The 12,953-nt window shown below is 39.1% G+C and overlaps 1 protein-coding gene across 2 annotated transcripts in view; it reads right to left on the bottom strand.

The window, feature by feature from the left end:
• GALNT7 (polypeptide N-acetylgalactosaminyltransferase 7) overlaps positions 1 to 12,953 on the bottom strand; it is an 81,821-nt gene that overhangs the window by 31,958 nt on the left and 36,910 nt on the right. For both annotated transcript variants that reach the window (XM_030884622.2, XM_045286885.1), the window contains exon 2: positions 9,856 to 10,022. In XM_030884622.2, the coding sequence (XP_030740482.1) occupies positions 9,856 to 10,022 (167 nt within the window). The remainder of the gene's footprint in view (positions 1 to 9,855; positions 10,023 to 12,953) is intronic.

Here is a 12,953-nt window from a genome sequence, read left to right on the forward strand (position 1 = left end):
GGCACACTGTTTACTTTTTTTTCTCACATTGTTTACTTTTGACAGAAGCAATTGTTTAAGATTTTTTAAAAATGTGCTGCCTCTGTATAATGTAAATGGATCTGTTTTGGAAGAAGCACAGCCACGGTGCTCCTTAGAGGCCGGATAGCAGAACTTCATCTCACATACTTTGGACACGTTGTCAGGACTGACCAGTCCCCGGAGAAGGACATCATACTTGGTATAGTAGAGGTGCAGTGAAATGAGGAAGGTCTTCAAGGAGATGGAATGATAAGAACAATTGTGAGGATGGCACAAGATGAGGCAGTGTTTCATTCACTGTGTATAGACAGGGCCTTAAGGGTCACAACCAACCTAATGGCATCTAACAACAACGCACAATGCTAAGCGATATTAATGGAATTCACATAGGGAATAGTTTGTTTTAAGGAGATCTGGGTGGGTAGTAGTGTAAGCATTGAGTTGCTAACCACTAGGTCAGTGGTTCAAAACCACCAGCTGCTCCATGGGAGACAAACGAGGCCACCTGATCCCGTAAATATTTGCAGCCCTGGAAACTCTATACTGGTCATTGTGAGTCAGAATCAACTTGTGGCTTTGTTTTTTCGTGTTTAGTAGGGTAGTGGGTTAAGCACTGGGCTCAAAACCAGAATGTCAGCAGTTTGCACCTGCCAGCTATCTGGGGGAGTCTGCGTCTGTAAATATTTACAATCTCAGAAACTCCACAGAGCAGTTAGTTCTCCGGATAGCAGCGGGTTTGGTTTCTGGTGGCGCAGTGGGCTTAGTGCTGGGCTGCAGATTGTAAGGTCAGCAGTTTGACCCCACAACGGCTCCTTGGGAGACAGATGTGTCAGTCTGCTCCTTTAAAGTCATGCAACCTTGGAAACCCTATGGGGCAGTTTTATTATGTCCTATAGGGTCACTATAAGGAGTATCGTTTATCTGAACTTTATTTCGGGGCCGTTTTTCTCTAGCCACAATTAGTGACAAAAGCTGTTATATTGGTGTGATGAATATTTCCTTCAAGATATTAAGAAAGAGATAGCATTTTCTTTTTTAAATACCAACAAACTTAAAAGTACATTATTTTTCATAACTTGGTAGAAAAAATATCATGCTATAAAAATTTGATACATTTGCCAGTTTCCATATCGGCCTACTATTGCAAGAGAACAGCTTTGTTTATATCACTGTGGGCCGATGGAATTGGCTCCCCATAATCATGACTAACTCCTGGATCCTCTCTTCAAAAATGCTTCTCGAGGACATACAAGAAATTTAAAATTCCTTAAAAAGTTGGCTCATGAAGCACACATGCACACAATTTAAACACGAGCTAGTATGATTTAATGGGCAAATCACACTATATACTTAATACTTTATTCACTTTTAGGGAACTTATTATTAGCAAGACACCCACACATGGGTATTCAGAATTGAGGAGAAAAATTTTCCCTTTTTCTATTCTGACATCGTTTTAATGAGCATTATAAATAAAATTCTCATATGGAATTATATATTTTTTTCCCCTTAGAAAATCTAGCTGATTTCCCCCCTCAAGCTAAAGAAAAAAATATCTTAACTTTTTTTCCAAATGAAGCCCGAGTTGTACCAAATTGTTACGGGTTGCTCGGAGCCCGAGTCTGTGCCGCCCCAACGGGCGACAGAAGGAACCACAGCGGGGCTGCCCCACCTGTGAGCTCACGGATGCAGCCACTGGGTCCATCAAGGCGTCTTGTTGAGTCGTTCTTTTTTTGCTGCCTCTCTACTTTACCACGCATGATGTCCTTTTCCAGGAACGGTCTCTCCTGACCACAGGTCGAAATCACGTGAGATTTAGTCTCATCATCCTTGCCCCTAGGGAGCATTGTGCCCGTACTCCTTGACACAGATGTGTGTGTTCTTTTGCAAGTTCACGGCACTGCCAAGATTCACTGCCAGCACCATAAATCAAATGCATCAATTCTTCTTCTGTCTTCCTCATTCAACGTCTAACTTTTGTATGTATATGATGTGACTGAAAATACCCATGGCTTGGGTCAGGTACACTGTAGTCCTCAAAGCACCATTCTTGCTTTTCGACATATTAAAGAGGTCTGTGCAGAAGGTTTACCCAAGGCAATGTGCATTTGATCTATTGACTGCGGCCTCCATGAGCATCCATTGTGGATCCAGGCAAGATGAAATCCTTGACAACTTCCATCTTTTCTGTTTATCATGATGTTTATATTTATTGGTCAAGTTGTTAAGGATTTTAGGCTTCCTTGCATTGAGTTGTAATCCCTACTGAAGGCTGCGATCTTTAATCTTCATCAAGGGCTTTTAAGTCCTCACATTCAGCAAGCAAGGTTGTGTCAACTGCATACTGTAGGTTGTTGATAAGCCTTCCTCCAATCATTCCACATTCTTCTTCATATAATCCAGCTTCTCTGACGATCTGATGAGGACACAGATTGAATAATTAGAGGATACAACCCTGATGCACACCCTTTCTGATTTTAAGCCATGTAATCTTTCTCTGGTTCTGTTCGTGCAGCTGCTTCTTGATCCAGGTACAGGTTCCACAGGAGCACAAGGCAGTGTTCTGGAATTCCCATTCGTCTCAAGGCTATCCATAATTTTGATCCACAAAGTTGAATGCCTTAGCATAGTCAAGAAAACATAAGTAAACATCTTTCTGGTATTTTTGCTTTGAGCTAAGATCTACCTGACATGAGCAATAATACGCCCTGTTCCACATCCTCTTCTGAATCCAGCCTGAACCCCAAGCAGCCACCTGCATTTTGGATGACCTTGGATGACCTTCAGAAAAAATTTTACGTGCATGTGATATGAAGGATATTGTTCTATACTTTGAGCATTCTGTTGGGTCACCTTTCTTTGGAACGGGCACAAATATGGTTGTCTTACAGTTTGGCCATGCAGCAGTCTTCCAAATATCCTGGCATACATAAGTCTGCTTCCATGGCTTCTTGAGTTCATTGAAACAGTTCAATCAGTGCTCCATCAATTCCTTGAGACTTGTTTCTGGCTAATGCTTTCAGCGCAGCTTGAACTTCTTCTTCAATACATTGGTTGTTGCTCATACTTAAATGGTTTAATGTCACCAGTTTTTGGGGTTCAGAAACTCCGTGTATTCTTTCTATCTTCTTTTTATGCTTCCAGTATCGTTTAATATTTTGTCCATACAAGCTTTCAATATTGCAACTCAAGGCTTGAATTTTTTTCATGAGTTCTTTTGGCTTAAGATGTTTAGTGTGATCTTCCTTTTTGATTTTCTAACTCCAGGTCTTTGCACATTTCATTATTTTACTTTGTCTTCTTGAGCTGGCCTTTGAAACTTTCTATTCAAATCCTTTACATCATCATTTCTTCCATTTGCCTTAGCCACTCCACATTAAGAGCAAGTTTTGGAGTCTTTTCTGACATTCATGTTCATCTTTCATTTCTTGTGTTTTCAACGATCTTTTGCTTTCTTCATGTGTGTTGTTGCACCACGTCTTCTGTCACTAGTGTCCAATGAGTCAAATACATTTTTGAGATGGTCTCAAAATTGAGGTGGGATAGACCCAAGGTTGTATTTTGGCTCTTGTGGACTTGTTTTAAAGTTTCTTCAACCTTGACCTGAACTTACATATGAGCAAGGAATGCTCTGTGGGTCACTCAGCCCCAGGCCTGGGTTTGTTGTTTGGTGACATTGAGTTGATCCCACCTTCTAGGGACCCTCTGCACAACGAACACAGAAGCTGATACTGATTTCTTCATTTCTCTTCCCAAAGATATAGTTCATTTGATATCTCTGTATGTGAAGTCCAAGTGCATAGTTTTCTTTTTCGCTGTTGAAAAAAGGTATTTGTGATGATGAAGAATTTGTTGGCCTTGCAGTTCCATCATATGCTCTCCAGCTTTACATTTATTACCAAGAACCTACTTTCCAACCAATATTCCTTCTTCATTTCCAACTTTTGCATTACAAATGCCAATAATTATCAATGCATCTTGATAGATCAATTCCAATCTAAAGACATTAGTAGAATTCTTCAGTTTCTGCTTCACTAGCCTTAGTGCTTGGTACATAAATTTGAATAACAGTTGTAGTGACTGGGTTTCCTTGTATGCAGTTAGTGATTGGCTGTGTTGTTTTTGACAATGAACGCAATGCCATTAATCTTGAATCTGTCATTCTCAACATAGTAAATCACATGATTTTCTGATTCAAAATGGCCAATACTAGTCAATTCCACCTAACACCTAGATAGAAAGTTGGTCTTTATGCATTCCATTTCATTTTTACAACTTTTAATTTTCCTTGATTTATATTTCACACATTCCAAGTTCCGATTATTAATAGATGTTTACAGCTCTTTCTTCTTATTTTGAGTCATGCCTCATCAGCAAATGAAGGTCCCAAAGGCCTTGCTCCCTCCACATCATTGTGGCTGAGTCTACTTGGAGAAGGAGCTCCTCCTGAATCATATTTTGAGTGCCTTCTGACCAGAGGGGCTCATCTTCTGGCACCATCTCAAATAATATTCTGCTCTATTCATGAGGTGTTCAGTATCAATGCTATGCATAGGGTCTTAATGTCTCTGAGTCTAGTATTTTTTAATACCCATTTCTAATTCTACTAGGTGCATTTTTTAATATGGAAGCTAAATTAAAAACTTTTTTTTTTTCATTTTTTGCAGCCAGGAATGAGTTTGCGATCTGTTCTTCAAACTTAGAATCTTGGTTAAAATGGTCCCAAAGGGGGATATAGTGAAGAATCAAATGACTTCTTATTTCTTTGAGATCTCACAGACATATTAAAGTTAAAATATTCCCTGACTCTTCTTAGAGAACGGTGCCTTGGTGAAGCAAATGGCGTGTGATTGGCTGCTAACTGGAAGGTTAGTAGTTTGATTCCCCAACCAAAGCCACAGAAGAAAAGGCCTGGCAATGATTTACTTCCATAAAAATGATAATCAAGACAACACTACAAAGTAGCTCTACTCTACAACACATGGGATTGCCATAAGTCACCTTGACCATGGCTAACAACAACTTCTTGAGGTTTGTTTAATCCACATCTAATCCACTGATGCAAGGCTGAGCTTTGTGATTTGAGCTGGCCAATGAAGTGCGGGTGGAAACGGCAGAGGTCACTTGGTAGCATAAATGTTAAGAGCCAGTCTGGGCTCCACCATGTCCTTTCCTTCCCTCTGCTCCAACCTCTGCAATATCTGTGATCAGGCTGCTCTGGCAGCCTGGCACTGAATGGAAGACGAGCAAGGGAGCCCTTAGACCCACAGGGAACTTACACAGTGAGCATGCGCTAATCCTCCCTATTTTAAAGCCAGAGAATGTGGCTGTGCTCTGCCTCAGCTGACTGAAGAATAAATATACAGAAATGTGCTCTACCACGTTTACAGACGACAGTGAAATTTCCAGGAACCCAGGTGCTATTTTAAGGAGCCCTGGTGTTGTAGAGGGTTATGAGCTGGGCTGCTCACCACAAGGTCAGAAGTTTGAAAGCTCTAGCTGCTGCATGAGAGGAAGATGCAGCTTTCTACTCCTGTAAAGATTTACTGCCGAGGAACCCACAGGGCATGCGCTACCTGTCCTATCGCGTCACTGTTAGCAGAGTTGACGTAATGGCAGCAAGTTGAATTATTTCAAGCAGCGGGCTTCTTTGTGATGTGCATAGTAGCATTGTTGCAGGAGGGACACATTTTCACTCAGGTCCAACCACTTAACACAATGTAACCTTAGTCAGGACACACATGACAGAATCCAAACTCACTGTGAAATTAGGAAAACTAAGTAAAGTTAAGTAAAGATCTTCTCTTTTCTGCTCAAGGATAGCCAGATACTTCTAAGATAAGACTGCAAATGAATGTTCTCAAACTATATTATCACATGCCGGGTATCAGAGGTCTATAAAAACAGAAGCAAAACCAAAACAAAGAACAAAAAGTAAAGTCTAAAATTCTGTTTTGTATTTTTTTTTGGTGGTGGTGGTGGTGGTGTAACAGTTATTTTAAGATAGTAAACACCTTTTGACATATTGTCCCTTTTAAATGCTCTGTGGCTTAAGTGCTGGGCCGTTGAAAAGATGACGCTGTCTGCTCCCGTGCAGATATCATCGCAGAAACCCTACAGTCGTTCTACACCGTCTGACGGATTGGAATCGACTCGATGGTACTGACTAAGCCCTCACGTGTGCTACTAACATCCATCCAACAACAGCAATTCTGACTCATGCTGACCCCATGTCTTAGAAAGCTGAACTGCTCCCTAGGCTTTTCTTGGCTGGAATATTTACAGAAGCAGATAAAGCCCGGGGTGGGCTTGAACCACCAACTAAGTTAAAGTGCAAGCTATTTGTGCCACCTGAGGACCCGGTGGCATCTTAACAATCAATGCCATCCTTGACATGGGGGTTCTCAAAGTTATTTTTGAAGATTTAGACTTAAAGATTTTTCTCAGTTATTTTTGAAGATTTAGATTTTTCTAAATCTAAAATACATACTACAGTATCAACATTAAACATACTTTCAAATATCTGTCTTGAGACAGGAATAGTATTCTTAATGGAAACATCCTGTCATAGAGACTTACCACCAAGATAAGATATCTAAGTTAAATGCACTTGAAGTGACTAAAAATGTTAAATCTATACATTCTCTAGTGTAATAAAAAATACTCGGTTTTAAAAAGTGATTACCGTATATACTCAAGTATAAGCCAACCCGAATATTAGTCGAGGCACCTAATTTTACCCCCAAAACTTCATTAAAGATGTGCTGAAAAACTTGGCTTATACACAAGTATATACAATAGTTGCACAAAGATGAAGGGAAGAGGCCATGGGCCATTATTATAAACATAAATGTGTACAAGATCAAGATTCTAGTCACATCCTTGCAAAAATAGAAGAGGTTTAACCAGTTATCTAGACTTCAGGAGTTTTAAATTAAGTTTTGAGTGAAAGCTACAATTATTTTTAATGGTACTGCATGGTACCTGTAATCTGTCTTTATTTCTACTATTGTATTCAGTGGTATCACAATTTACACACAGAAATTCTCTGCAAACCTTATTTGCCAAAAGCAAATATCCTGTTTTTATTGAGTAGTCTGGGCTCTTCGGTCACTTTCAAAAGTTTCAATTTACTTTTGTGATAAGCAAAGAAGAATAAATGAATACCCAGATTAGAGTTTCAGCAACATAATTACATTTTTATTTAGCATGCTGATTATGGGTCTGAGTTTCAGCATTATCTATCATTTGATATTTATGTCAAGTTAGAGATAAAACCAGTTTACAATACTGCATGTACCTCGAGAAAAAAATTAAAATTAGCCTAAAAACAAAACAAAAAACACCCTGTATTTATCTAGAAAACCACTATTCAACCTTTCTGGCCAAATTGAACCAAGACAAACTAAGACTCCCTGAAAGCTGTAATAGTTGCTCCCAAGAAAGAATAGAAATAATTTAAAAGAGATATTTTGCCTTTATTTAATACCCTCAATTAAGTTGAGAACAATATAAGCGTTAATGGATACTTCCTATTATAAATAAAAATAGCCAATGGTTCTAGTAAAATCCATTAACATTATCATTAGAAATGCAAAATAAAGGCTATCAAACAAGTATATGTAGTTTGACAAATATGGGTAGTTTCAGATGGCAGTGCATCTATATGCAAACTGTATTTTTCATTCTTTTAATAATTATTTCTGCACCTGAAGTTTTAAAAAATATCCCCCAAATTGAGATAATGTAAGATAGTGACAAACTACACAGACTGACACGCTTATGAACTTAAATTAGCTGTTAATGACTAGCTTTGAGGCTTTGGCAAGTTCCTTTACATGTGTGGGAACAGAATGCTGATATCCAAATTATTTGTTATGTGCCACCCAACAGGATCTGACTCACAGTGACCCCAGGGACAACAGAATTAAACACTGTCTGGTCCTGTGCATTCTCACAATCATTGTGACGTTTGCACCCAGACTTGCAGCCACTTTGTCAATTCAACTCCTTCAGGGGCTTCCTGATAAACACGGACAAAGCATAAAGTCAGACAAAGTCTTGCTTGCTCATATCTTGCTTCTTCAAATCCTTGTCTCTAAGAAATATTCTGGCTGTACTTCTTTCGAGAGAGATTTGTGTGTTCTTCTGGTACTTTCCATAGTCATCACCAACACTATAATTACACGGCATTGATTCCTTTGTGACCTTTCTTACTCCTTGTCCAGCTTTCACATGCACACAGGTGACTGAAAAACACCTTCGCCCTCAAAGAATGACATCTTTGTTTTTAACACTAAGAGATCTTAGTGATTTCCCTAATGCAACATGTTGTTTGATTTCATGATGGCTGCTTCCACGAGTGTTGACTGTAGATCCAAATAAAATGACATCCTTTACAACGTCAATCTCCATGTAGTACAACGTCTGGGTTATTGCTTAGCAAACAATACGGTGAAATGATACAACTCTGACACAAACCTTTCCTGATTTTAAATCATGCAGTAATCCCGTGTTTGAACGAATGCCTATGTACAGGTTCCACATGAGCACAATGAAGTGTTCTAGAATTCCCATTCTTTGCGATGGTATCCTTAGTTTGTTATGATCCATAAGCCAAATGCCTGTGTAAAGCCAATAGAAGAGAAAGAACCATTTTCTCTGCTTTCGACCAAGATTTGTCTTATGCCAGTAATTGTATCCCTTGTCCTCTTCTGAATATGGCTGAATTTCTGGAAGGCCCCTGATGATATACCAATGCAGTTGTTTTTGAAAATCTTCAACAAACTTTTGATTGCCCAGAAAGAATCTTTTTTTTTTAATGTTAATAAATTTTATTTAAGGAGTTTTACATTATCTTTGTCATCTGTCGGTTGCTATTTAGTTCCTCTAAATCTTGTAAAAGCACATCTTCAAGAGAGCCCTTTCTAAGGAGCCCCTGTTGTCCAGTAGGCATTAATCTCAGATCTGTCAATTCTTTTGGTTACACCACTTGAGCCTCCATTATGGACAAATGTCAAACATTTCATGCATCTTTGGATCTCATTCATTCTGACTTCCTCTCAAGCCCTGAAATAATCTTTAAGCCTTAAACTTTAAGCCACTCCCTGAAGTCTTCTTAAATTCAAGCAATAGTTTAGCTTAACTAGTAAGAGGTCTACTTTGAGCATTATGCTCTTTTAAGATCTATCTATATAGGATCAAATTGACAACAGTAACTCAAAAGATCAGCTCAGGTTTCTAACTTATGAAGTTCAGGTTTCTAACTTATGAAGTATTAAATTTTTTTTAGTTGGGGAGAAACAACTCAGAAAAGGTGAGTCAGAATGCCTGCAAAACTCAAATAATATAGTCAGTCAATGCCACTGAATTGTACATGTGGAAATTATTGAATTGGTGTATGTTTTGTGCATATATTCTCAACAACAAAAATAAATTATTTTTAAAAAATCCATGCATTAAGGTTGTTAGGAGCAAACTAAATAATTCAAATATATTTGGTACAGTACCAACTTGATCATAAACTATTAATAAAAAATACTTTCTATTGAGTTAAAATTCTGATTCATGACAACCAAATGTTTATATGAATTTGTCGACAGTATTTTCAATGTCTGTGATCTTTCAGAAGTAGATGTATCAAGGTCTTTCCTGTGAGTCACCTATCGGTGCAATCGAAACTTCATCCTTTTGGTTAGCAACCAGCAATGTCCGCGTGTTTGCTACCCAGGAGCTAAATCCAAGGTCTTCAAAGACTCTTTGGTAACCACATTTATGAAATTGCTCATAGCTAACTTATTTTACAGACCACAATACCAACTCTATCGCCATTACCTTTATTACTGAAATCATCAATTAATACAATTTCAGCTAAATATCTCCTTGGAGTCCTTTTAATTACACTGTGAACTGTTCGCATGAGGGTGGACCATCCTTCATTGTGGAAGACAATGACAACGCTGGACGTCAGCAGGTTTTCATCATAATGCCAGTATTTGCATCTGTAAAAGGAAAATTTCATCATTTATTTGAGATAATCTATTATCTTAAATTTATTATGATTACGCTGCCTGGTTAGCTTAATTATTACTGACATAACTAAGATGAGTTAACAAAATGCAAACATTTCCATTTTAACAGAATAATAAGAGAGAAGCCAGGTGATGCAGTTATTCCTAGATAAAGCTACTTCCTAACCAACCAATACTTACTGTATGAGAAAGAGAACACATTTTTGAATTTATGCTTCTCAGCTGTGGATACTTATATTATTTACAGGTAACTAGTTTTTTCTTTTCATTTTCATGACATAGATCTTAGTTTCCTGAATCAATAAACATGATAAATGGAGAAAAATCAACGTTGTTAAGGATTTCATTTTACTTAGATCCACAATCACTGTTCATGGAAGCAGCAGTCAAGAGATCACATGATGTACTGCATTGGGTAAATCTGCTGCAAAAGACCCCTTTAAAGTGTTAAGGAGCAAAGATACCACTTTGAAGACTAAGGGGCACTTGCCCCCAAGCCATGTTATTTTTAATAATGCTATAGACACTCAAAAGCTGGACAATGAATAAGATAGACAGGAAAAGGGTGGATGACTTAAATTATGGTGCTGGCAATGGACACTGTTAGAAGAACACACAAAAATCTGTTTTGGAAGAAGTACAGCCATAATGTTCTTTAAGAGCGAGGATGGGGAGACTCTTGTCATATATTCTGGACAGGTTCTCAGGTGAGACTGGTCTCTGGGAAAGGACATATTCTTGGTAAAGTAGAAAGTCAGCGAAAACGAGGACGGCCCTCAGTGAGCTGGACTGACTGACACAGTGGCTGCAAGGGGTTCAAACACAGCAGCCACGGGGAGGACGGCGCAGTGTATAGTACGGAGGAGTCGGACTGACTTGCAGCACCTCATAACATCAGACCTGCTTGCTTTCCTTTTTGACGACGGAAGCCGTTGGTAGCAGGGAGTTAATTAACCTAAATGCTCCACTGTGTTTGAAATCTATCTGGTCTAATATGGCAAATATATTTAGGAATTTTTAAAAAGCAACTAGGCTGAGGTCTATAGTGGGGATTTAAAAAATGTACCGTTGAATGAATAAGCCACGTTCTACTATTGGTTAGCACTATCAGATTGGCCAAAGAAAGATTTTCATTTTTTTCTAGACAAAACTATAAAACAGGAATGAATGTGCCAGAAGCCTTTTTCCTCCTTAGAATGAAACCTAAAAACCACTTGACACTAGTTACTCCCAACTCACGGTGACCCCTGTGTGCCAGAGGAGCACGATGACTGTGTGTGCTGGCTTTGAGAGGCATATTTCTGGAAGTATATGATACAGCATTTCTTCCCAGGTGCCTTTGGGTGGACTCTAAACTCTAACCTCTCGGTTAGTAGCCATGCGTGGTAACTGTATGCACCACCATGGACCCAACCCCAAACAATGTCTGTGAAGTACCGTTCATTGAGTTTCACAGAAACACAGTGATGAGTAAAAACTCTCACACACTTGTATTTTTCTGCTTGGCTATACAGTAAGAAAAGATATAGACCACTGAGAATGATTTGAGAATCACTGTGTTTATCACTGCCTTAATATGTGAAAGGGAAGTTTTTTTTTTTTTAATAAAAATATATCAAAAGCTTTAAAGGAAGCGGTAAATAAGCTTGTACCACATATGAAACTAAAATTTAAACCAAGATACATTGATGCAATAATTAACAATATCAGCTTGATAGCCCATACCAGCATGTAGGACAGCAATCACATCTAGAAAAGGGCCTGGCGCAAAAGAGATGGTGAGGTAGTTAGTTTATTGTGCCAACCTGGCCAGTAAACACATGTGGGGCTAATTGAAGGGTGGAGGGATAAGTGGCTCAGTGAGCCTCGCCTCTCGGGTCTCTTGCTTTGTGATGGTCGGGCCAGGGTGCAGCTGCCTTAGCGTTCCCGTGTTTCAGCTTGCAAGGCTGACTTCCTACAAGACATCCCCAAGGAGAAGCCACATAGACCTACCCTGATGCAGCCCTGGGTGCTGGAGCACCCGTGTGGAGACCCTTGCCTGCGCTGAGATGCTTACAAGTTCACTGACTTGGCTTTCCTCCAGCAGCCGGCATCATTGCTTCTGCTTTGTGAGATGGAGGAGGACTTTGTGGACTGGTGTTGGACATATGGGTTAATGTTGGACTTGTGGGCTTGGGCAGCCCTGGGTTGGGATGTTTTCTTGATGTGCACTTAATATTTATGTAAAACTCTCTTATACATGAGTTGTTGTGGATTTGTTTCTCCAAAGTACTGAGACTAATACAGATGGAAACTATTTGTTCTCCTACTGTTAATTTCGCTTTCCAAATTGGTCTAAATTGCTTTTGTTCCTAGAAGTGATTTTTTAATAGAAAACCAGGTTGAGACTTTTTAACCCACTTAATCTTGTTTCTTATATCTACATTTTCTCATTAAGTATGTAACTTTACAGCTTGCCTGCCAGTTTGTCCTATTGTGATAGCTTGCATGGTGCTGTGATGCTGGAAGCTATGCCATTAGTATCTGAAATAAGACAAGGGCCATCTATGGTGAACAAGTTTCAGAAAGGCATTCAGAGTAAGAACAGACTAGGAAGAAGGAACAGGGGGTTGATTTATGATGGATTAACCACTGAAAGCCTAACACTGTCTGATATAATGCCTGTGAGAGAGCACCTCACATAAAAAGACATTTAAAATACGACGAGGGAAGAGCTGCCTCCTCAAAGTCTAGTCAACCTTGATGACGAGGATGGAACAAAGGACCTTTGTTTGTTCAAGGGGCATGACTCAAAGTGAGAAGAAACAGCTGGGAGGAAAAGGGCATTTGTAGAGGTCTAGATAAAGACATGTACATATGCAAATATATTTATATGAGGATGGGGAAATAGATCTATGAGCC

The sequence above is a fragment of the Echinops telfairi genome, unplaced genomic scaffold (genome assembly GCF_000313985.2).
Source record: "Echinops telfairi isolate 266 unplaced genomic scaffold, ASM31398v2 ScPeMD7_9;HRSCAF=40, whole genome shotgun sequence".
NCBI classification, from domain to species: domain Eukaryota; kingdom Metazoa; phylum Chordata; class Mammalia; order Afrosoricida; family Tenrecidae; genus Echinops; species Echinops telfairi.